This window comes from Lygodium microphyllum, chromosome 1 (genome assembly GCF_053477565.2).
Source record: "Lygodium microphyllum isolate KBCC chromosome 1, Lygodium_microphyllum_v1.1.10, whole genome shotgun sequence".
Taxonomy (NCBI): domain Eukaryota; kingdom Viridiplantae; phylum Streptophyta; class Polypodiopsida; order Schizaeales; family Lygodiaceae; genus Lygodium; species Lygodium microphyllum.
This window is the reverse complement of record NC_141135.1, coordinates 15,909,230-15,934,387: the sequence shown is the minus strand read 5'-3', so window position 1 is coordinate 15,934,387 and position 25,158 is coordinate 15,909,230. Positions and strand designations below refer to the sequence as shown.

The 25,158-nt window shown below is 41.9% G+C and overlaps 1 protein-coding gene across 1 annotated transcript; it reads left to right on the top strand.

Annotated features, from left to right (window-relative positions):
- Positions 1–1,239: 1,239 nt before the first annotated feature.
- Positions 1,240–2,226, top strand: LOC148040870 (uncharacterized). The gene has a single exon (XM_087687141.1). It carries the CDS (start codon positions 1,496–1,498, stop codon positions 1,880–1,882), a length of 387 nt encoding a protein of 128 aa, XP_087543267.1. The 5' UTR covers positions 1,240–1,495; the 3' UTR covers positions 1,883–2,226.
- Positions 2,227–25,158: the final 22,932 nt, after the last annotated feature.

Here is a 25,158-nt window from a genome sequence, read left to right as displayed (position 1 = left end):
TCAATAAATATAATCCATATGATCTATCTCCAAGGTACTTGTAAGTAAGATTTTCTCATTGAGCCTTCAAATGATAGGGTGAGGATTGGAATTTGGTAGAATTTGAGATCAAGAAGGGCACAAAGATATGATAGATTGAATAGGGGTAAAGGAAAAAGGTGATTAATGAGGGTAGTGGATACAAGGAGGAGATGGATTTGATGTAGCCTTCCAAAATTTGAGCTATCTTAGACGTCTTTGTTTTTTAATCTCCTGTCTACTCCTCTCTATCTTTGTCTTCTCTCCCCCCTTTCTCAAATGATTGTGTCCTTTCAAGAATGATCAACCACTTTGCCTCAGTCCCTAGCTTAGTATATAGCCTTATTAATAATCCAAATTAGCTTCGCTTACCCTCACTTTACTTGGCTCATCTCATAGTGTCCTGGTCAATGGAGTCCTCCTCTCCTTCTTTGAATTGGTGGTATGGTTTGATTACTCCTCTTCTTGACTTAGCATGGTGGCTAGGCTTGTCTCTTTTTCCTTGAAGCTTCACTCCTCATCGAGTCCTTTTGTGATGGTAGTGGCATCTTGATCCTCTCTCTTATTGTCATGAAGACGCCGTACTCGAGTTGATAATGTGATGAAGTAGGAGAATGGGGAGGAAAAAACAATAAATCTTTGCAATTGATTATTATTTTTTAAAACTATCTTTCTTTTAATCTAAGTTCATATGCTTTATGACTTCAAGGCTTGGGACTTATAGGTTTAAGCGTAGGGATCTTTTTCACACTTTTCCCAACTTTTGACAACTAATATATTTATCAATTAGAAAAACATCCCTCTAATCTTAATCCAACAAAGATTCACTGAACAAAACATAAGCTAGTTCCTTATCCTAGAAGGCATGATCTCATGCGCCCATCTTGTTTAAATCAATTTCACATTAGAAGTATTTGTAAGGATCCCATGGTGTGACCCGGCCCTAAGTTCTTATGACCTTGCTTGAAGCTTCCAGATCGTTGCAAAACTTTGGCTTCACATGTGTCATGAACACCCACCTTTTTTTCTGTAGAATGGTGTGTCTGAAGTTACACTGAACGATTGATCAAGAAACAGATATATATATACAATACAATAATGGATCAGATATGTCGGTTGCAAGGGCGGTCTGTTTTAGAATAATAGGTTTAAAAGATCTTCTTTCAAGATCTCGACTAGACAACAATAATTAAGTAGTACCTATTCTTTAGGGCGAATGACTCAGTGCTGAAGCATCTTGAGACTTGGAGGCTGGTGAAATCTCTTTATAAACAGTAGCTCTACGAAGTCAGGTTGGTGTTGTTAACTTGTGGGCAATCAGTGTTTTCCGGTGATTCATTTCTCTCTCTCTCTCTCTCTCTATCTCTGTCTCTCTCCCTCGACTGTCTGAAAGGATCAAGAAGAGGGTATCGGCTGCTCTCTCCTTCTCTCTCTCTCTCTCTCTCTCTCTCTGTCTCTTTGTGTCTTGTGTTTTGCCATGGCTCAGCCTGGAGGATATTATCAATCAGGTAATAACAACGGGCCGGCCCCTTACGGACCCCTGTTTGTGCTGGGGATAGTAGCGCTGGGGCTCATCCTCCCGTGGTACCTGTCGTATGAGCCGGTGGTGGGGGAGATAACGCAGCAGGTGAAGGTCGGGGTGATGCTGCTGCCGGTGCTGCTGCTGCTGGCCCTGCACTTCATGTCCTCCTCCCCCTCCTCTCAGAGCAGCTCCTCATGGCTGCCCCTGCCCTCCGACCCTTCCTCCATCCACAGGCTCGGGGGTTCCCCTCTCGGCGTCGGCGTCGTCCTCTTCCTCATCCTCGCCATGATCTGGTACCAGTCCGACTTCCTCGAGTCCTGGCATCCCTTTGTCCGAAGCTGATTTAGGATACAGTCTTTGCTAGACAATATCCAGAAGGAAGAAGAAGATATGGATATGATTCGTCTTGTCAATATGCAGGCTGTCTGAGCTTCAGTCTTTCGCTCATGCAGGCAGTCTCAGCTTCAGTGTCTGATGATGTTCTTTCTTTGTTACATCGGAAGCGCAATCTCTCCCAGCCATGGTACACCCATGTTGGGAGCTTAAAAGCAGCTGGCAGAACGGATGACCTCCATGGCCATCCTGCAGCTGCAATATTTTGCTGTCCGTAGGCATATATATTCCGACCTCGGGCATGTACGTATATGCTATTGTATATCTATACTCTACATAGAAGTCATTGAACATGTCTTAGATTGATAATGTAGAGCCTTATTGGTCAGCAATGGCGTCCGGACGAGTCTCGACTTTCTTTTACTTAAGATAATTTGTTGTGTGTGTTTTTACAAGAAATGTCTTGGCGAAAGAACGCGAGGTTTTGTAATTAAAAGTCGTGGAACACAAACCCTGTTACGCAGTCGCCTTCAGGGCGGTTGCAAGGAATTGTGTACGTAACGTAAGAAGCCGAGGTCGATTCCCAGGGACGGACACTTGGATTTGTAGCTCTACCTGGATCGTGCGCTGTGAGGGTATCTAATATATTAGCCTGCTGTAAGTGGCATCACGCTAGAAAAAACCACAAGCTTCATAAATTAAGCTTTGAAGAACTTGGCTAAAGAAATATTGGCCTCTTTCATACCCTCTTCTCTTGGAGAAAGGCATGTAGTGTTTAGAGAGAGATTGGCATTGGCCGTGCTTCCTACACACTTCGTGAAAATTGCATTCACCTATTCCCTTGGTGAAAATATTGCTCAGATAGAACTGACCGTGGAGCATTAACAAAGACCATCCTTAATATGAGTATTGGTTTATATCTACACAGATTTTTAACTATAAATAAGACTTTTAAATGCGCAAAATCTGTACGGTTCATCTACTATCTTGCATGATCTTTTATCATATTTGGAGTAAAATGATCCTAAATTTTAAGGGTTTTTTTTTCAAAATTTAAACTTCTTTTAACATAACTTGTATGTATAATAACCAACTTGTATAATATCACATTGCTGTTGTGGGAACATTAGGAAGTTTAAACCTAATGTGTTCAGAAAAACACAAGAGTGACTTGTAAAATTTGGAGTCTATAAGTTATCCTACTAATCATCTATGACGTAGGATATTATCGGTGAGAGCCCAATAACGTCTATGTTGCATTCCTCCCAATCCTAGCCTTATAATTTGCTACAAAAGTGGTTGCAAGACGTTGTAGTGGCTCAAGTAATATTTTGCTATATTTGAAATTGACATATGCATATGATATCAAGATTGGATGGGAGTTGAGAACCAATATTGTAAGATAATAAAATAAAAAATTCAAAAGAAGTATTGAGAGAATGTACTTTTTACAAAGATTAGATTCCCAAAGGTGCATTAGATTGTCTAGTTAAAACAACATTGGAATTGGATGACAATTTTCATCTAATTGTAATTCTCTTAATGAATAGTGCCACTACATATATCAAATTGTTTCATACACTTGCAATGTTTTGATACTCAATAATCACATCTTTCAAAAATTGTTTTTTTTATTGATCTTGTTGATGAGAAATGGAATATTTTAGAGTCCAAATTACCACAAGTGAATTTTTTGCTATAAGACTAGTGTTAACGAGAGTTAAAAGCTTAGTCCCACTACTCTCATTAGCCAAATGTTGTGTAAACTCTTTTTTTTTAAACTTATCTTTCTAGTTAATTTTTTGCTACAAGACTAGTGTTAATGAGAGTTCAAAGCTTAGTCCCACTATTTATTAGCCAAATGTTGTGTAAAATTTGACTAAAAACATTTTAGAGCTCCTGAAAACTACACCATGATCAATCTTCATGGGCACATACCAAGAAAATCAAATGGGATGTACATAGTTAGGAGCATTAGGATTAGGCTAAGGAGTTTTGCTAGTAAAATGAGTATATGATCAAATTGTATGATGGTTAAATTGAGCTTTTACTTAACATTAGGATAAAGGAGTTTTGCTAGTAAAATGAGTATATATGCTCCTAACTATGTACATCCCATTTGATTTTCTTGGTATGTGCCCATGAAGATTGATCATGGTGTAGTTTTAAGGATCTTTTGCAAGGCAAGTTAGTATAGCAATCTGAGTGGCTCCTTTTGTGCGAGGAACGCTATCCTACTTGGCGGTAGCTTCACTGTCGCCAAGCGGGGTGCAAGGGAAGTGAAGCTCTATCGCACAATGGGTAATGACATCACAAAACATCAGCATGCTTTACTTCCCTCTACTCGTGCAACCTCTCTATCTCTCACCCCTTTCACCCCTTTTACACCTCCCTCCTCTATATCTACTCTCACTCAATCACTCTCTCCCTTCCTCTCTCTCTGTCTCTTATACACATGTATAAAAGGCCAGATATGCATTTGCATCTAGGAGTACATAGGCTCATATATACATGCAATGACCATACACCAAACTTGTAAACTTGTATCCATACTTGCTCTACACAACAATTAGAAGCCGCTCTAGATGATCTTTCATTGCCACGGTGAAATGAATCACAAATGAAAGATATGTGAGCCACACCACAAAGTTTATAAGTTTGTCCAAGCATTAGATGCAAACTCTCAGTATTAATAACCCACACAGGTGAAGCAAAGCCTAAAACCAAACTTTGTTTAGAGATTGCGCCAATAACCTTGCACTACAAATTCAAGTATCAACAAACCACAAAGTGTCACTCCTTGATTGTGCATATGCATTTACATCCAAATGTTACAAAATTTTTGAAACTTTCCATAGGGCCTAACCAAAACGAAGCTTTCTTTTCTTTGAGAAATAATTGGGAAATTTTTCACTCTCCAATATAGCATGGCTAGGTGAAGCAAGCCCCATCGCCACTCTTCGTCTTGTTGATGGTACAGGGGACATGATAGTCTTTCCTCTCTTTCTTGCACCTAAAATTTTAGAAGCCCACAATATAAATGTAAGCACATCTAACAATCAACAAAGATTACTTAACATGAAACCAACAATACTTGGCCTACCATCTGCAAATCACCTAGTAGGCATTGTCATAGCTTGATGTAGCGTCGCAAAACAATCGAGGTCTTTAGATCCAAAGACATCACCCACCCTCTTGATACTCTATCAGTGTGAGATCGTCAAAACCTCTTATCCTATTCAGCTTCACCCACAGGTACTTGAAAACATTGAGTATATCCACAATGTATTCCTCCCTCCCCTAGTCTATGTCTCTCCTTTGTTTGCGACCCCTCTCCCACACAAATTTCACATCTCTTCTTGTCTTTTCTCACACACACACACACACACACACACACACACACACACACACACACACACTCTCTCTCTCTCTCTCTCTCTCTCTCTCTCTCTCATGTACATATGCATAAAAGGATAGACATGCATTTGGATCTAGGTGTATAGAGACTCACATATGTATGCAATGCTTTTTATGCACCAAACTTGTAAACTTTACCCATGCATACTTTGCATGATATTTAGAAGTAGCTCGATACGATCCTTGGATGTTACAATTGGAAATAACATTGCACCAAACCATAAACAAAAGACATACGAAATGCATATTTTGTATCCTTGATGGAAGAACCCATATGCTTGCTTACTATATTCTCTCTATTCCGAATCTCTCTCACTATTTTTTGCCTCTTTCTCCCTCTCCCTACTCGTCTTCACCCTCCGCCCTCCATTTGCGACTCTTCTCTTGTATATTTGTTAACCATCTCTCTTTCTCACATCTATCATCCTCATTCCCTCCGTCCTCCCTTGTTATCTTTCTTCTCCCTTAGCAACCTCTATCTCTTTCTCCCTCCCCTTAGCAACCTCTATCTTTTCCTCCCTCCCCTCTTTTCACCTCTCCCTCCCTCCCCTCTTTTATCCCTCTCCTCTACTCTATCTCTCACCCCTTTTACACCTCTCCCCTATCTATTCACACTCACTCACTCACACCCTCTCTCCCTCTCTCTCTCTCTCTCTCTCTCTCTCTCTCTCTTACACACATGTACACAGGGCCAAACACGCATTCGCACCTAGGAGTACATAGACTTAGCAATCACCATGTACCAATATTGTAGTTGCATCCATACTTGCTCTGCGCAAGAGTAAGAAGTAGCTTTACATGATCCTTGGATGTTACAATCAGAAATAACATTGTTACGCTGAAATGAACCACAAAGTATTTAAGCATCAAATATAGACTCTCAATAGTATTAACAATCCACACAGGTGAAGCAAAGCCCAAAACCAAAGCTTGCTCTAGAGCTGATAATTTTGAACCATAAATCCAAGTATCAACAAACCACAAAGTGTCACTCCTTGATTACGCCTATGCATTTACATCCAAACGCTACAAAAATGTTGAAACTTCCCATGGGACCTAACCATAATGAAGCTTTTTTTTCTTTGAGGAATCACTGGGAAAAATTCAATTCTCCAACACAATATGCCAAGGTGAAGCAAGTTCCATTGCCATTCTTTGTCCCGGTGATGGTATAGGGGACATGATAGTCTTTCCTCCCTTTCTTGCCCCTAAAATTTTAAAAGCCCATAACGTAAATGTGAACACATCTAACAATCGACAAAGATTGCTTGACATTAGAATAACAATAACTGGCCTAACATTTGTAAACCTCTTGGTAGGCATTGTCACAACTTAATGTAGTGTCACAAAACAACCGAGGTTCTTAAATTCATACGTCGGCCACTCCCTTGGTATTCTATCAATGTGAGATCATCGAAACCTCTTTTCCTGCTCAGCTTCACCCATATGCACTCGAAAACACTGAGTATAGCCACAATATACTACCTCAATAAAAACTGAAAGTAAAATCTCTATATTGACATCATCATATAAACGCTTAATGACCCTTGCAAGCGTTCTTTTTATAATATCATGCGTTGTCACTGCACGCAAGATACACTGCAATTCCTTCTGATACTTAGAAGCTGGATAATATCCCCATCTTGGAGTAGGCATCTGCAAAAGTCAACCAAACACTCATATACAATGTAGGAAATATACACTCAATTACCATCGAGTATATGCCAATCGAATATAGCACAAAGTCCATTTCACATATATGCCAAGCAGGGACTACAAAGCTGTCAAAATTTAGCTGATACATCTCTGCAAAAATGCAAGCATATCATTCCACCCTCCAAAAATTACATCTCTGTATGCATCTCTGCAAAAAAGTAATGCACCTGATTGCATCTTCTGAAGTATATCCTTGAACACAATGTTCATTGTGACATTCACAACGAACAACGCTTCCATTCTCATCTAGTAAGATCCTCACACCGCATGAGGATTTCACCCTTGAAAATGCAACATGCAACTGTCCATGCATAAATACTGGTGTCTTTAAGTAAAGACCAACAACAGACAATGTCTGGCCTTGCGACTTATTGATTGTCATAGCAAATGCTAGTCGAATAGGAAATGGCCTTCGCCTCATAGTAAACGGAAATTGCAAGGTGCTAGGAATAAAAGCGATCCTAGGGATGAAAATCCATTTCTCCACATTTGTCCCTGTTATTATCTCAGCATCTATCACATTTTTATTGAATGCTTTACATATCAACCGTGTACCATTACACAAACCTTTTACTGGATTTAAGTTTCTAAGCAGAATAATAGGTGCATTCATCTTTAGCAACAATAGATGGGGAGGAAATCCACCTCCAAGATCTAGTGTATTTAAATACTCTACAAAGTATAAAAATGAGCTATCACCCGTCTCTGCAATTGAATTCGCACTATAGTATTGTATCACTTCTCCTGGCATCGATTGCAATGCATAACGATTCAAAGAAGCCACCTTTGTATTCTGGGCTGCAAGTATAGCACGCTCGCTGAAATATGCTCCAAAGTCTCTCACCGTGGACACTTCACCATACACACTATTAACCAAGGTTTCGATAGAGTGTCCTTTCAACACCATGCTAGATGGAATATGGAACTTATCACAATTCTCCTAATACCCACTCCATCCCCTATCCCTTGAATCCAACTAATAAAATCCATTATCCATTACACCACCAACGGTTGACATCCTCATATTCCCAGACAACCTTAGCACCTTAACATATTGCCATAAATGAGAGTAACATAGTGTCGCATTAACAATATCTTAATGCGAGCCCTTTATCACGACGAGCAAGATCTGCCTAAAATCACCTCCAAGCAAAGTGACATTTCCACCAAATGGTTTATTACAACTCATAACATCTCTTAAAGTTCTTGAAAGGTGAGAAGGATCGAAGCTTGCACTTGAGAGCTATGGCGAGAGAGCAAAAGCAAGAAAGAGAGAGACAAGAAATATGAACTCCAATAATCACAATGTGTGACCGGGCCTTCCTTTATTCAAACTATTACTAAAAGAATAAAGAATAAAGTGACGATGACGAGCGCCCGCCACCTACAGTGTGCAGTGGCGGTGACTGTCAATGTAGTAATACACGGGTGGCTAGACGGAGGCGCCTTTACCCCCAACAACCTCCCACTTAAAGGGGAATCTGCCCTAGTGAGGAGTGAAAAGAAAAGAAAAAAGACAGTACAATATGTACACATGTACAACAGGATGAGGAAAGACGTCATCTCATCCCACGCCCATCAACCTCCTGAGGAAGGCAAAGCACTCTGTAAAGAGGCTTTTCTTGAGCAGATCTGCAGGATTCTGGTAAGTCGAGATCTTGACAAGGTCAATAGACTTGTCCTCAACGACCCCACATATGAAGTGATACCTCATCTCAATGTGTTTCGTCTTCGCATGGAAGACCGGATTCTTGGCTAACTGAATAGCACTCATAGAATCCGAATGCAGTGTAGGGATAGCATCAATACCAAGGTCAGCAACCAAACGACCCAACCAAATGGCCTCCTTGCAAGCCTCAGTGGCTGCAACATACTCAGCCTTGTAGTAGAAAGGGCCGTGCATTTCTGCACACTAGAGATCCAAGAAACAGCACCTCTATCATAGGTGAATATATAGCCGGAAGTGGACTTCCTACTATCTGCATGTCCTGCATAATCGGAGTCAGTGTACCCCACGACTCTTGTATCCTGGCTGCCATAGCATATGCACATATCTGTAGTGCCCTTCAGGTGTCTCATGATACCCTCCACGGCATCCCAATGCTTCTTGCCAGGTATAGCCATATAGCGTGCCACAACACCAATTGCAAAGGCAATATCTGGACGAGTGGCGATCATGGCATACATAAGAATGCCCAATGTGGATGCATTGGGAATATTGGCCATCTTGGCCCTCTGCTCATTTGTCTACGGACAATCAACTTATGATACCTTTACATAAGAAGGCAATGGACAGCCAATAGGCTTTACGTCCTGCATGCGGAAGCACTCAAGGACTTTATGAATGCACTCCCTCTATGACAAGTAGAGGAGTCCTTGATGCCTGTCGAGTCTAATACGCATACCAAGTATGTGAGATGCATGTCCCAGATCTTTCATCTCAAAGCTCTTCTTGAGCTGAGCCTTAAGAACATCTAGCTTATCATGAGCTTTCCCTGCTATCAGCATATCATCCATATAGAGTACCAAAATCAATAAAGAACCATCATTGGCTTTCTTCGTGTAAAGACACGGATCCATAGCACTCCTACTGTAGCCCTACAACTGCATAAAGGCATCAAACTTATGATATCACTCCCTAGGTGCCTGTTTCAAGCCATAAATATTTTTCTTCAATTTGCACACTAGGTGCTCCCTGCAAGGTTCTGCAAAGCCCTTGGGCTGCTCCATATAAATATCATCATGCAAGTCCCCATGTAAGAAAGCTGCCTTGACATCCATATGGTATAAATCCAAGTCAAGCTGAGCAATCAAAGCCAATACTAAGCGTAGGGTAGTCATCTTAACCACAGGAGAAAAGATCTCATCAAATTCCACACCATACTCCTACTTAAAACCCTTTGCTACCAATCTAGCCTTGTATGCTGGCTTGGGGTGTCCAGGGGTACTTTTCAGCTTGTATACCCACTTGTATGGCAAAGCCTTCTTGCCCTTAGGCAAGGAAACCAAATCCCAAGTCTTATTTTTATGCAAGGAGTCTATCTCAGACTGCATAGCCCTCTCCCAAAAGTGACTGTTACCCCTGCGCATAGCCTTATCATAAGTGAAAGGCTCTCCTACATCTGTAACCAAGACATAATGCATCGAGGGCTGAAATCTATCAAGTGGACGTCTGTCTCTAGTAGACCGTCTCACGATAGGCTCTGTTGCTTGCCCAACTGCCTGTCCAACACCCTGACCATGATTATCTGCTGCAGATGTAGGCTATCCAATTGGTTGTGTGGGAGCTCTCGGCTCCTCCTGAAATATGACACTGCGGATCTCAACAACTCTCTCAGGTTGCCGATGCATCTTGTCTTCATGGAAGACTACATCATGATTGCGGATGACTTTCCTCGCTTGCGGATCCTAAAGACGGGTAACCCATCTCGCCTACATCCCCATAACCAAGGAAAATGCATTTGACACTCTTAGGATCCAGCTTACTTCTCTTGTCCTTGGACACATGGCAAAATGCCTCACATCCAAAGACACGGAGATGCGCATAAGAGGGAGGTTTTCCAATCCATACCTCCTCTGCAACCTGAAAATCCAAACCCCTAGAAGGTGATCCGTTTATGACATGCACAACTGTACTAACTACCTTAGCCCAAAAGCTCTGTGGTAGGTCTGCATGGCTAAGCATACTGTGTACATGCTCCTAGATGGTTCTATTCATCCACTCCGTCAAACCATTCTGGGGGGGTGTAGGGGGCGGTCAACTGACACTTAATACCCCGCTCATCACATAACTGCTCAAAAGCACGTGAGACATACTCACCCCCATTATCTGTTCTTAGGCATTTTAGGCTATACCCAGACTGGTTTTCAACCAATGCAAGCCATCTCTGAAACACAGCCAAGACATCGGATTTCAGCTTAATGGGATAAGCCCAAACTTTTTGTGAAAAATCATCTATGAACGCAACAAAATACTTTGCACCACCCATAGACTGACAAGGCATGGGCCCATAGACATCCGAATGTACCAATGCCAAGGGCTCACTCATGTGTGGCCTATCAAACTTCTTATGCATAGACCTAGTCTGCCTGCTATAAAGACAATGCTCACATGAATCAAAACATGCATAATCAAGGGGCAGTAAGTACTGCAAACCAGAAAGCATTTTCATTCCCTTCAAGGACATATGGCCCAAACGGGCATGCCAAAGAGATACATGGGGGATAGAACCCACAGACAAAACATGATCAAGGGAAGAAGCGGATACAATCAAGGGATAGAGGCTGCCAGCCTTGGCACCTCTCGCAATCACAAGTCTGCCAACGAGTGATCTTCCATATAGAGTCTCCAAAAGATACATGATAACATGTGTCATCAAGTTGTCCAGTTGACAGGAGACTGCATGTCAAAGCAGTTACATGACGTACATCCTGCATAACAAAATTGCTGCCAGAAGGAAACTGCAGCCTAACATCACCAATACCCACAATATCAAGAGAGCTGTCATCACCCAAGTGCACAGAATCCGAAACAATACGGTATGAATGAAACCACTCTCGCAAGGTGTCACATGAAAGGACACACCTAAGTCCAAGAGCCAACACTGTGCATACATAGAGTGTATCTCTATCATCTGCGAAGCACTAGAAGAAGCTGCAAGGATATAATCATCATCAACATCCTCAGGCTGCATAACATTGATCTCTTCAATTTTAACACTGGACTTTGCAGGCACTATGCTGCGATCAGAAGACTTATATTGCACTTTGTCTTTCCCCTTATCTTTGCGCATTTCATTGCGCAGTTCATGGCATTGTGGCGTAATATGGTCCTTTTTTCCACAATGGTGACAAGTAACATCTGCATTCCTGCCACGGGATTTGCTATGTGACTTCCCACAAAACTTGGACCGAGATTTTTGAGAATCCCGTCCACGGCCACTGCCATTGCCGTGCTTTCCATATCCATCATTCCTGCCTCTAACTGTCATAGCATGCGACACACGAGAGGCATCCAAATTCTTATGATTAACCTCTTCCTGCAGAAGAGTACTCTCAACATCAGATAATTTCAAGATAGCAGTAGAGGCACATAATGCCGTGCGGAATATATCCCATGACTCATTAAGAGGACCAAGCAAGAAAAGAGGAGTGACATTCTCTTCAAAAGTGATGTCCTGCGAAGTCAAGTTCTTGAGTATAGCATGGAACTGGCTCAAGTGAGCAGACATAATCACATTCTCCTTCATGCGCATATCCATAAGCTACTTTAGCCAATACATCTGACTCGTTGGACTTTTCTTGTCATAGAGATTCTTGATTTTATCCCACAACTGACATGGACTCTGTTCTTCCTCAAATACATTGTAATGAACCTATTCTGTGAGAGAGAATACAATAGTGGACTTGCATAACTCATCAAGCTCAAGCCATTCCTCATCTAGCATAGTTACAGGCGGATGCCCGCTCAACCTCAAAGGTTTGATATGCGATTTCTTCACCAACACCTGCCAAATCTGGCTCTTCCAATAAGAGCAATTCGTACCATCAAGCTTAGTGATGTTGAAAATAGCATGATCAGTGGACGAACTCACCATAATGCAGGTTGGAAGACTGCAGATAGTTTAAAACTTCATGTTGTTTACTACAGAAAATGACAAAAAAATCACCAAAATCGAGAGAAAAATGGCGAGAAAAGTGTAACCAAAGCTGCTACCCACAAAGTACTAGTGAAAGTGCATCATTTCAGAATATTTCAGCATGAAAAATCCATGTCAGTACGGAGTTATATGCTTGCTGTAATAAATGACAGCAGGGTACTATGAGAGTCAATTGCTGACTAAATCACTGCACCAAGTCAATATATGACAGCCAAGATATGACTAGCCATAAACGGGCATAAATCAACACCAAACAGTCATCAAAACCCTGAGCAAACACCCAAACATGTCACCAAAGCATCCTTAGTGAGTAGGCATACCCTCTGGACAGTAGGGCAAAGTATACATAACACTGGCATGACCTGACACTAGTAGGTGTATGCTCACTAGAGTGCAAAGCCCAAGCTCAGGTTAAAAGCAATTCCAAGATATCAGTGTATGAACCATGCAACATGTAAGTGTAAGAGTTCCCAAAGTATCAAGTATCTGCAAAATGCTCAAATAGCATAAACCTCCTGCTCAATGTCGATCAAGCATACAAGATGCTCCCACTAGCTCAAAGGGCGGATAAACGAGCTCAATAGCTCAAGCAAACCAAGTCAAAGTACCAAAGACAGGGAACCAAGACAATGCCTCAATAGCATCCAAGGTCATAATGGAAAAAGCCAAGTCGTAATGGAAAAATCCAAGTCAATGTCCAACTGCTCAAGGGAATACTCAAATGAATGTCGAGACGAGCTCAAAGAACTGCCGTCCATAGCCAAAGCATAAAGCATTCACCAAGACATCATAACTCGTACTGGGTAGCCTAGGCATAAACCATGTCATAGATGAAATTCCAGCTACAAAGAAGTGACGGTCAAACCCAAATCGAGCTCTAATCTCATATCAAAAGCATTCTAGAGCATAAACAAGACATGTGGCATAGTCCAAATACATCATGACATCATACTGAGTAGCCGGGAGCACCCCGTGAACAATAGGCATAACCCAATTGTAGCATAAATAGCTTTAGCCCTGAAGTTTCCAGTAGCATATAACCTTTGTAAACTGATCATATCAGTGCTCAATCCAATCTCAAATCCATAGGCATACATTCCCGTATGTATAGGCACCAAACCGGGCATAATCGGGCATTAAATGCTAAGAACTATAAGCATAAAATTGAAGTAATAGGTGGTTGCCCTGTTTTAGACAGATCTAGGATTGTTCAAAATAGTCAATGGCTGAGCTAAATCAGCTCCAAATGCGTCTCACATAAGAGGCATAACATCCACAAGTGATTCGGTATCAATAGACATTAGTAAAAGCATCACATAAGCCATAGGCATACAAATACATGCTATCTCAGACCTAAAATCTGTTGCAAAATATTTTCTCATCAAAATTTGGTGAATCCGACATCACCATCGCATCTAGAGCATGCCAAAACCCTGACTTAGACTCTTACCTTGCCTGAATTGGGTTTCGAATGCCCGAGATATGACAAAAAGAGTGATTTTTGGGCCAGATTTTGGATCAGGAGCAGAAAAAATGTGAGCTGGCTGGGGGGGTCTGTTGTCCCACGTGTCAACAATGGGCCCCAAAGGGGGCACAAATGGGGGCCAAAGAAGGCCTACACCAAGCCTCAGCAAGCCTTGATAGGCTGGAAGCAAGATCTAGGTGAAGGAAGCTCCAAGAGGTGTGAGCCATGGCTGCCCACAACCTGTGAAAACCCTGTTTACCTAGACCTGTGGACTGAGATAAATCTCTGAAATAATGAAGCAATACCTCAATGTCAATGCCCTGATGGTGGCTTAATAGGTCGGGAAGAAGTTCGGGAAGCCGGGGAGTGACGGAGCTCAAGAGAATGAGCTATGGCTGTCGGGAAGGAGACCTAATGCGAGTGGGGAGTCGATGGGAAGCTGAAAATGCCACGAGCCAAGCTCAAGAGTCAGGAAGCTATGCTCTGATACCAGTTGAAAGGTGAGAAAGATCGAAGCTTGCACTCGAGAGCTATGGTGGGAGAGCAAGAGCAAGAAAGAGAGAGACAAGAAATGGGAACTCCAATAGTCACAATGTGTGACGGGGCCTTCCTTTATTCAAACTGTCACTAAAAGAATAAAGAATAAAGTGATGGTGATGGGTGTCCGCCACCTGCAGTGTGTAGTGGTGGTGACTGTCAGTGTAGTAATACAGGGGCGGCTAGGCGAAGGCGCCTTTATCCCCAACAGTTCTGTCAATAGCTTCAAATGCAAACCTGTGCATCATGGAAGCCTCATTCCACAAAATAAGGCTCGACTGTCTGAACAATTGAGCAAGATCGCTCTGAGCAGGAATATTATAGGTGGATCGATTACATAGATCCAATGGAATTTTAAACCTCGAGTGAGCACTACGACCGCCCTACAAAAGCAAAGTAGCAATGCCAGATGATGTTGTTGCTAATGCTATATGCCGACCACTACGCAACCTAGCAAGTAAACACTTGTAAATAAATGTCTTTCTATACCCACCAGGATCATTTTAAAAAAAAACATTCCTAGAGTTTCCACCAATAGCACCTATAAATGCATTATATGCAACTCTCTGTTCGTCATTCAACATTGCCTCCATAGAAACACAAACTCTACATTGCTCTAGTATATCATATGCATATTCATCTTCTAAAAGAGGGTTAGTACATAATTGAGAATCTATTCGACGAGATTTTGGCAATACATCAAAGTCGGACAATCTTCGCCCATGTTGTCATAAAAGATCCTGAAGATGCAATAAAGCCCTGTTTGATGCCTCTTATTGTAGAACGGTAGAAGATATATGCACATGCTCTAGCTGTAACTTATACAAAATATCATCTACCATTGGTGATATAAATCTATCCCAAAGCTAACCAAGCTGCGCAGGCTCACAGAAGACCAAAATTGCAGCAAACAAAGCACGCAATTGGGCACCAATTTGTACAGATGCAGCTTCTTCCAAGTACACAGCACATTCATCATCACCCTCTAACATGCCCTTTGCAATGCAGGCTTCCTTAAAGGTGTTATACACCACGTTGCCAACAATATGCAAATCATCAAAAGACATACATCCTCGAGACACTGTCAAGAGCATTCGCAAGTAATAAATAATGCTCACCAGATGTGGGCGACACAAAGTATATTCGACCACACGTATTTCCACACTTTCTCTTTGTCCATACCTAACGTTGTGCATTCCACACCCAATACACTGGGAAGTCTTGATAGTGAATAGCTCGAGTCTCTGGATGAATACGATTGCACACAAACCATTCCGTAAGAGTAGTTTTCATTATATCTTCATTCTGCATAACATCTAATATATTGACTGTATCTTGAAACACCACACAATTCTCATCAGCCAAGTGCACTTGCAACCGCTGTATATTAGGCTTCTCATTGTGCATTGCATAGTCATATATTCACCAACACGCTTCTGAAGCAGGAACATACCTTGCATCTTGCTCTCATCCACTTCACGAAAGGTCGTACCATTTAACCTTAAGTTTCCAACAGAAAATTTAATGGTTGGATGATCATGTCCCTTGTATATATACTTATACAAATACTTAACAGCTGCTATGAGCATACCTCAACATTTATATGTGCATTATATTTTTTACTCAAGTAAGGATTGTATGGAACAATCCATCAATTATTAATAGTATTACCCTTTATTGTAACTGTCTTTCCATCATCTTGTCTTCTATAAACATGATAACCAGAGCTATCAATAGTTGTTACATTCACAAACCTTCAAGGGAATTTTTTAGTGCATCGACTATTGTGCATGCAAGGGCTCTTGGGATTCAATGCACTGCAAGGACCATGGACATTGCATTTTGAGATAGTTTCAAACAAAGCTAAAAGCTTTGCTTTATCAAGAAACTTAGCATAAACAAATATATCATAATGGCATGCTTCAAAGGGTTTAAAAGGGTGCTCCAAAATTAGTAAAGTATGAGAATGTGATAGCCCCCGCTTTTGAAAGTCAATCACACTAATATAGCCTGCAACATTCCCAAATAGATTCATTTTCAACAATGTATGCATCATATCAGTATGTTTTTTATGAAAGACTCAAGCAGTCAAATCAGGACGATCATAAGCAGTCTATCTAGGCAACAAAGCATTAGTTATCTCTAACCACTTTGGATTACATGTCATCGTTATAAAGAGATCAGGTTTTCCCTTACTCCGCATTATAGCCATGGCATCCTGATACAATTGATACATGTGCCTTGGCCACTAGTAAAAAAAGACGTCAAAACCACCCTTTTACCAACAGAGGCACCAATAATTCCTAGTGGCCCATCATCCATCACTCCTATCATATCTGCTAAGCATTTATAAACTTTCGAGCATAAAACCGATTGATTCTGATGACACCAAGCCAACCTACATTGCTATATACTACAATCAACATCAACAATAAATTGTTGCAACAATCAGCCACCCCGCAACATGTACATCTCAGTGTCCTCACACACTTGTAGTCGAAATGCATAAAATTGCATCTGAGTAACACAGTTCTTATTAGACAATCCATGTATATTAATAGGAACATTAATACCACTATAAGGTACCTTTACATGCCAACCATCATCACCCATAGGAAAAAGAAGAACGTATAGTATTGGCATATATGCCCTATGCAATTTTGAAATAGCAATGCATCGTCCATATCGGCTATAAACATGTATGTCTCGACAATCAAGAGTATTCTTATCGCCTTGTCCTGGCATGATAGCTGCAACCTTAGTTGCCATTGGAGCTGAGTATTGTCTATTAGCCTATTGAACCCCAAAAATAGTCATTCTCAAATCATGAGCGGGATTGTTTTGCAATTGCATACCCACAGATCTAAAAGCTTGTGCATATGCATTGTGTTGATACATTATAGACTGAAGTTCCCCAAGAAAATTTGGCAATAAATTAGGCATAACATCCAACCTATTAGATAACTCATGCTCAGTATCATAAACATAAATTTGTGCAAATCTTGGCATTTCTTGTCGTTGCACATTAGGAATCAAAGGGCCTATACAATGATAAATGGAGCCATGCACTCTAAAGATTAAGAATTTCCCACAACAAACAAAAGCTCATCAACATTAGCACCAAGTGACACAAATGCAAGAGCACTATTATATGCTCATATACTTAAATACTCTGCTTTGAGGATGCATACCATGCAACAAATCATGCAATAGCTGTGGTGGATGTTGCAATAGTGGCAACATTACTTTTCCATTTCGACAATAATGTTTACCAAACAAAATTGACCCTTGCACTTGAGCCTCACATCTCCACAATTTAGTCGAACATTGCTCACACATCTCAGAAAGACTCCCCATGGAATGCACAATCGGGTCTTGAAATAAAAATATTGTAGTTGTAGGATGAATATCCATTGCAGGCAAAGCATGTAAAATGGAGCAAAAACCTCCATTTCGAGGACTAAAGGTTGGAGCATTATTGACATGTGACTCATTCATCACATGATTTCCTAGATTTTGGTGATTTTCAACATCACAATTATGATCATTAGCAACTTGCCGCTCAATCAAACTGTGAAGTCCCTCATGAATCAAGCTACCATGATTTAGAGCCCCTCCTTGCAAAATGTTCTGACACTCAACTATAGTAGAACACATCTCTTTGTGCCCCCTCCGGTTATGTTTTGCCATTTGAGTCCTAAGCCTAGCAACCTGTCGTTGTCTATGTCGCGTAGATTTGAGTCTATGCCTATGAATATGTAACACATAATCCTTGCTAGTTGTCCGATGTGAAAATCCCATATTGATTGGATTCTCACAAAGCCTGCACATCAAGAGAGACCATGCATTCTTTCAAGGAGAGACTTGATTGGGATTAGTATTTTCAAAAAGACTTGAAAGTAGAATCAATATAGAATCACATAATCCAAAACTTAGATCAACACAATCCTCCTATGCATAAGGAATAATAGCAGCCAAAATCAGAATCATAATATATTTTTATATGTTATATACAATTAGATATCCAATCCAAAGATAGACAAAAAAAAACTATATCTAACTGGCAAGCGATCCACCATAGCCTATAACTCAAATCCAAACATCACTCTTCAACATGAATGCACAATATACCTAAAACGTTAGGATTCTTAAATCAATGAACTCTTCTCTATAGATTGCAAGACATAATAAGTCTTTGTATAGATCAAAACTCAAGAAAGAGGCAAAATATACTTAAAAATAAAAATGTATTTAATATTTACAAATTCTTGAAAAGAGAAAGAATACACATTATTCAAATCCATACCAAGTTTCTAGACATTGAAACTAATATGAGAGAGAGAGAGAGAGAGAGAGAGGTCCATATCCAAGTATTTTACAAAGAATATTACTCTTTGATACGCACTACATTGCAAAAATCAATGAAGTTTTCAAGACATTCCAAGTATTTTACAAAGAATATTACTCTTTGATACGTACTACATTGCAAAAATCAATGAAGTTTTCTCTCTAGATTGCAAGACATAATAAGTCTTTCTATAGATTGAACCTCAATAAAGAGACAATGGATATATACATAGAATTATAAATGGGATCAATGTTGTTAAACCCAAGTCGAGATGGTGAAAAAAGGAAGAAAAAAGTAAAAAAAAACATGGAAAAAGAGCAAAGACACGCAGGTGACCTCCAAAGCTAAGCTGGGGCAAAAAGCGCAATTTTAAATGAAAGGCGCCTCAAAAAACTTGGAAAACTCTTGTAAAAGAGCGCCATGCTCCCTCCTATGCCAATTGTAAAATATTAGATGGGTCTAGGCTAGAGGCATAAGGCTAGAAGAGGGAAATGGAAAAAGGACCTTGCCACAATGGCCGGTCATGTAAAAAAGGGATGGGCGCCCATGGGGTTTTTAGGGTTTGTACATATAAAGTTCAAAAAGTGAATGGAAGCTCATTCTTTGGTGTGTGGCTAACAAGAGCTCTCTTCTTCTTCTTTGCTCCTCATCTTCTTGCTTGTGTGTGCTCTTGAGAGAGGGAGTGTGAGTGTGAGGGAGTGAGTGTGTGAGAGCGACGGATCAAGAGGGTGAAGCTCTTTACCATCTCCTCTCCTCTTCTTCTCTTCTCTTCTCTTTTCTTGCGTGTGTGGCTATGGAGGATGGAGCTTGGAGATGGAGGAGGCTTGAGCTCGCATCTAGGATCGTGGAGCTACCGGGGTGTGCGAGAGAGGAGGCAACTCGTATCGGCATCAAGCTAAGCTCACTACACTCATAGGATTGACGGCGCGTTGGCTAGGTGAGAGATAGCCATTCGAGCTTGCTTGAAACGCTTGAAGCAATAAGCGGTCCATGGGTCTTGGCAGTTGAGTGTGAGCTCACACTACATTTTGGTTCCGTTGCCGGGACCAACGGATTCAAGCTTGAGCACTTGCGCGCCTCATATCGAGTATCGAAGTAAGGGATTCATCCCAGAAACGAAGCTTGAGATAGGTAGGAAGTTTGGGTGTTTTTTATCTTCAAAACAAGTAAGTATTTTGGGATATTTTATTTGTTTGATGATTGGGAAACATGGAGAAATTATTTCAATTTTTTGCTTTCGATTCTTGTTGCATTTAGCGTAGGTTAGGATTAGGAAATCGCACCAGAGAAGGGTAGGGATTACTGTTGCAAAATAGGGCAAAAATCGTGCAAAAAATGGTAAAAAGCTCGCTTGTGATGCCTAAGATCGGTAAGTGAGTGATTGGGGGCATCAACACCATACCCGCGAAGGGGTATAAGGGCCAAGAGGCCAAGGGAGAGCTCATTTGTGACCATTTCACACAGAGAGAGAGAGAGAGAGAGAGAGAGAGAGCCATCGCAAGATTCGATCTGATCACGCCATCGACGAGCCTACCGCTCTATTCAGGTATATGAATCCCTTCCCATATCCCCCTATATAGGATCTCGAGGTTTATGCTTGCTATGATTGATTAAATCGCAAGAATCGAGCAAAATTGACCTCTCGCTGTCGTCGTCGCGCTGCGTTCAGCCTGTCCGAGCAGTCGCTTCTGGGCTGAGTCCCAGAATCAGCCCTCGGCCCTTTTTCATTCAGCCCACTCGACTCGAAACCCTAATCAGCCCTCGGCCCAGACCTATTCGACCCGTCTGAGTTGACCATTCAAACCATCGACTAATTTGGCCCTCGGCCTATCTGAGCCAAATTGTCCGAGCCATAGGATTCGACCCTCGACCACGTGTCATATTCGGCCCTCGGCCCAAGTGTCTCAGCTCGTCCGAGTGACCTCGTCCAAATTGACCATTCGGCCTGTCCGAGCCAACCTTTCCGAGTGACTTTGTCCGAGTCTGCACCTCAGCCCGTCCGAGTCTACCTTGTCCGAGTCACAAATTCGGCCCTCAGCCCATGTACCTCGGCCTGTCCAAGTGACCCACTCAGACCCTATAATTTCGACCAGATGGGTCGAGTGTAAATTTTTATCAAATTCTCAGAAATTTGACCTGACTCGGCTAGAGCTCAGCAGCGCAAATTATCGAAAGTCCTTCTAATGCTGAGAACTTGATTCTGGCACACGGAATAGACGAAATCGTAGGGAGTAGCCACTTAGCAGCTTGAAGTAGAAAGCAGCGAGACCCAGAGACCTAGACGCAAAGCGCTGAGCAGTTAAAACCTGATTGGAAAAAAACAAACGAGGCAACATATTAGAAAAACTCTGAACCCTGTCAAGGCGGCCAGAAAATTGATCAACAAGCCTATCAGGCTCGAAACAAAGCAAGAGTGCATAAGATGCTTCGAGATTGTTTGTTGCACTCACCTTGAATTTCCGCACTCAAATGCACTTAAGGAAATTGAAAGCCTGATTGAGCATAAGTGCACGAGAAGCGACACGCCCACTGAGTAACCATAGATTGAGGATTGTATTCAATAATTGAAGGAACTCACTCAGATAAACCACTCAAGGAACCCACCAGTAGGAGAGGACCCAAGACGTAGACAAACCATCAACGCGCGAAGTAGGACTAAGTAGGTGGCATCAACTATGTGGATTTGACAAATCTACTCAACCTGATCGACAACTTGGTGGAGCACGACAACATGACTATGGCAGAAAGAGGCTCAGACCAAAGGTCTAATGAGGAACTCGACTTGAACATCTTTCCAGAGGCTATCTAGCAGATAGTCAGCAGCTATGATGCACACGCTCGGTACGAGCACCGTGGCAGGATAGCAGACGCTATCATCGCAGACCTAGAGGAAGAGAGAAAACTAGCCCACAAGGCTTTGCAAAGCATAGTCGAATACAATAGGGACCAGCAGGCTAGGAGCCAAAGGCAAAGTACGAACTTGCATGAGGTACAACGAGTGCTGAACTTAGTAGGGTAGAAATCGAACAGATCACGAGAGAGCCCTAGAAGGAGACTTGACGTTGAGCGAGCTTCTCATGAAGCAACTGCTAGATAACACGATAACAGAGCAAAGTGCCGCGGCACTAGCGACCTCGTTGCTTGCAGGATTAGGAGTGAACCAAGGCTCAAAGAGCCAGTCTAAAATCCCTATTGTTGCCAAGCAACTCGACAAATACCAAACCCACGATGTTCCATACAACTTTGTAGAGCAATTCGAGCAAGTCTGCGAAGCCAACGGCCTCAACGACCTGACTCAACGCTCTCAAGCGTTCGGGCTCTGCTTAGGTAACAAGGGAAGGACTTGGTATACAAGCCTAGATGCCGTAGAATGAGCCAACTTCAGTGGCCTCAAGGATCTCTTCATTAAGAGATTTGCCGAGCCTGGATACTTCGATAATCTGCTAGTATGCTTGATGAATGTCAAGTAGAAAGAGAAGGAGGACATTCGCGACTACGTAACCCACGTGAGGAGTCTCTTCAAGAGAATCCCTATGGGCAAGCGACCGACTGAAAGAGCAGTTTCGACTGTATTCATCAGCGGAATTCGAGACAAGGAATTATATAAGGCTTTGGCAGGCAATTCGAGCTTGCAGCGAGACGTGCTAGCTAGAGTGTTTGAGAAAGCCATCAGAGTCGATGATTAGCTGAAAGAGCGAAGCTCCAGGAGCTCAAACCTAGAAGAGACCAACTTGCGCGGCTCAGAGAGAGCGTCAGCCTCTAGTGATCGATCAGTCCCATCATCCCAAGATAAGGGGAAGGCCACCGAGACGAACCAAGACTTGGCTGATGTAAAGATGGAGTTAGCCAAGTTGCAAGACATGTTGAGATGACCAACGCGCCCACACATCCAATGCGTGTACTGTGGCGGAAACCACTTGCCAGCCGAGTGTCAAGACCCTAGGTCAAGACCTTGTGCTAACTGCGGTAGGTTCGGTCATGACGTCGTGCATTGTAGATTACCAATAAGACTTTCGTACTTGCAACCCTACGGCCAACCTTACCTAGCGAATAGGCCGTATCCATTCTTCGGAAGGGGAGCCCCATTGGCCCTTCCTGCGCCTAACGACATTAAGCCATCACATGAGCATTAGAATGTCTCCTTTTAAAGCATTATATGGCTACAAGGTTCAAGTGCCTTCCACATTGTTTCATGATTATGTGAATCCTAATGCTCATGAAGAGTTAGAGAAGATGGAGGATCTTATGAAGCAATGCAAGGATAACATTGGAAAAGCTTAAGAGACAATGAACGCCTATGTGAACGAGAAAAGAAGACATTTGAGTTTGATAAAGGTGAATGGGTTTTCTTGAAGGTTCCAAAATCCTATTATGCTTCTCTTAAACGAGGACATAATAAACTTGCTCATAGGTATTATGGTTCATACCAAATAATTAAGAGAGTTGGGGATCTTGTGCATCAACTTGATTTACCTTCAACTACACGCATCCATAATGTCTTTCACGTAACCCAACTTAAGAAGTATGTTGGCCCTAAAATCCAAGTTCTTGAAGAACTACCTCCCCTTAATGAAGATGGTTTATGAACTTGAAAAGATTATTGGTAAGCAGGAGAAAGTTCTAAGGAATCGAGTTCTTGTGGAGTATCTTATAAAGTGGAAGGGTTTGCCTATTGAAGAATCTTCTTGGCAGGGCATGCTTCATATTTGGAACAATTTCCATGGCTTCTTCAAGAGGATAGTTGATTCATTGGATAGTAATCAACTTGCTGTAATAAATTTCTATTCTGAAGTTAAATGCTTTATCTTCATCAAAATTTGATTATGATGGCATGGCTAGATACTACATATTGTCCTCTACATTTCTATACCTCACACAAGGAAATTGGACACTTCTACTTCAATATATGGCGAGATTTGTACTGTAGTCTATTTTGGACAGCCTACAATAGTTTGTTCTAGTTACAGGTCTTTCTTCATCAAATTATTCGGTCTTATTCAGCAGCATGGACTCCTATTTCAACACAACTTCATCTATTCCACACTATTATTGTACTCATCCTTGTATCTTGTCCCAAATTTAGCTTTGAGGACAAAGCTCTTCTAGGCCGGGATGGCTTGTAATTTCATGTTTAAGGTCTCTGTTGGGGGTAAAGGCGCCTCCGCCTAGCCGCCCATGTATTACTACGTTGACAATCTCACTGCCACCCACTGCACACTGCAAGTGGCAGGCACCCATCACCGTCACTTTATTCTTTATTCTTTTAGTGACAGTTTGAATAAAGGAAGGCCCTGTCACACATTGTGACTGTTGCAATTCCCATTTCTTGTCTCTCTCTTTCTTGCTCTTGCTCTCCCGCCATAGCTCTCGAGTGCAAGCTTCGATCCTTCTCTCCTTTCAACTAGTATCAAAGCATAGCTTCGCGACTCTATAGCTTGGCTCGTGGCATTCTCAGCTTCCCATTGACTCCCCAGTTGCGTTGGGTATCCTTCCCGGCAGCCATAGCTCATTCTCTTAAGCTCCCATCACTCCCCGGCTTCCCAAGCTTCTTCCTGGCCTATTGAGACACCATTAGGGCATTGCTTCATTATTTCAGAGATTTATTTCAGTCCACAGGCCTAGGAAAATAGGGCTGCCACCATTGAAGCTTCCAACCTTCATATCTCTTTGCCACTGGTTGTGGGCTGCTAGAGGCTTGTTCCCATGCCCCTTTGGCTCATGTTTGATCCCTCCAACCACTCCAGACCTACCACGTGGACTGGCAGGAGCAGCATCAACATCATGAAATTTGTGCTTGCTTTCTGGATATCCACACAGTTAGCCACTTCAGCTCTAGCTCCAGCTTGGCATTAAGCACTTATTTGGGACTCCATTTCAAGCCTTTTGAACATGTATTGAGGCTTGGCATTGATCCTTTGAGATCAGGCATTAGTTGGTGGCTGAAAATAGTGTTTCAGGACTGTTATAAGTAGTCCACAGACATTTGACGCTAGTGCTACATTCATAGTTTATGCCTATGCTTGTTTGGGCATGACTACATAACTGGTTTGATGCCTATTGCATCCCGGTCGATTGGGGGATTGAAGCTACATGTAATGCTATGATTTTGGCCTGATTGTAGGGCTAGAAATACTCATTTTAT

Coding starts and splice junctions, on each gene's coding strand:
- LOC148040870 (XM_087687141.1), top strand. CDS start 1,496: ATGGCTCAGCCTGGAGGATATTATCAATCAGGTAATAACAACGGGCCG.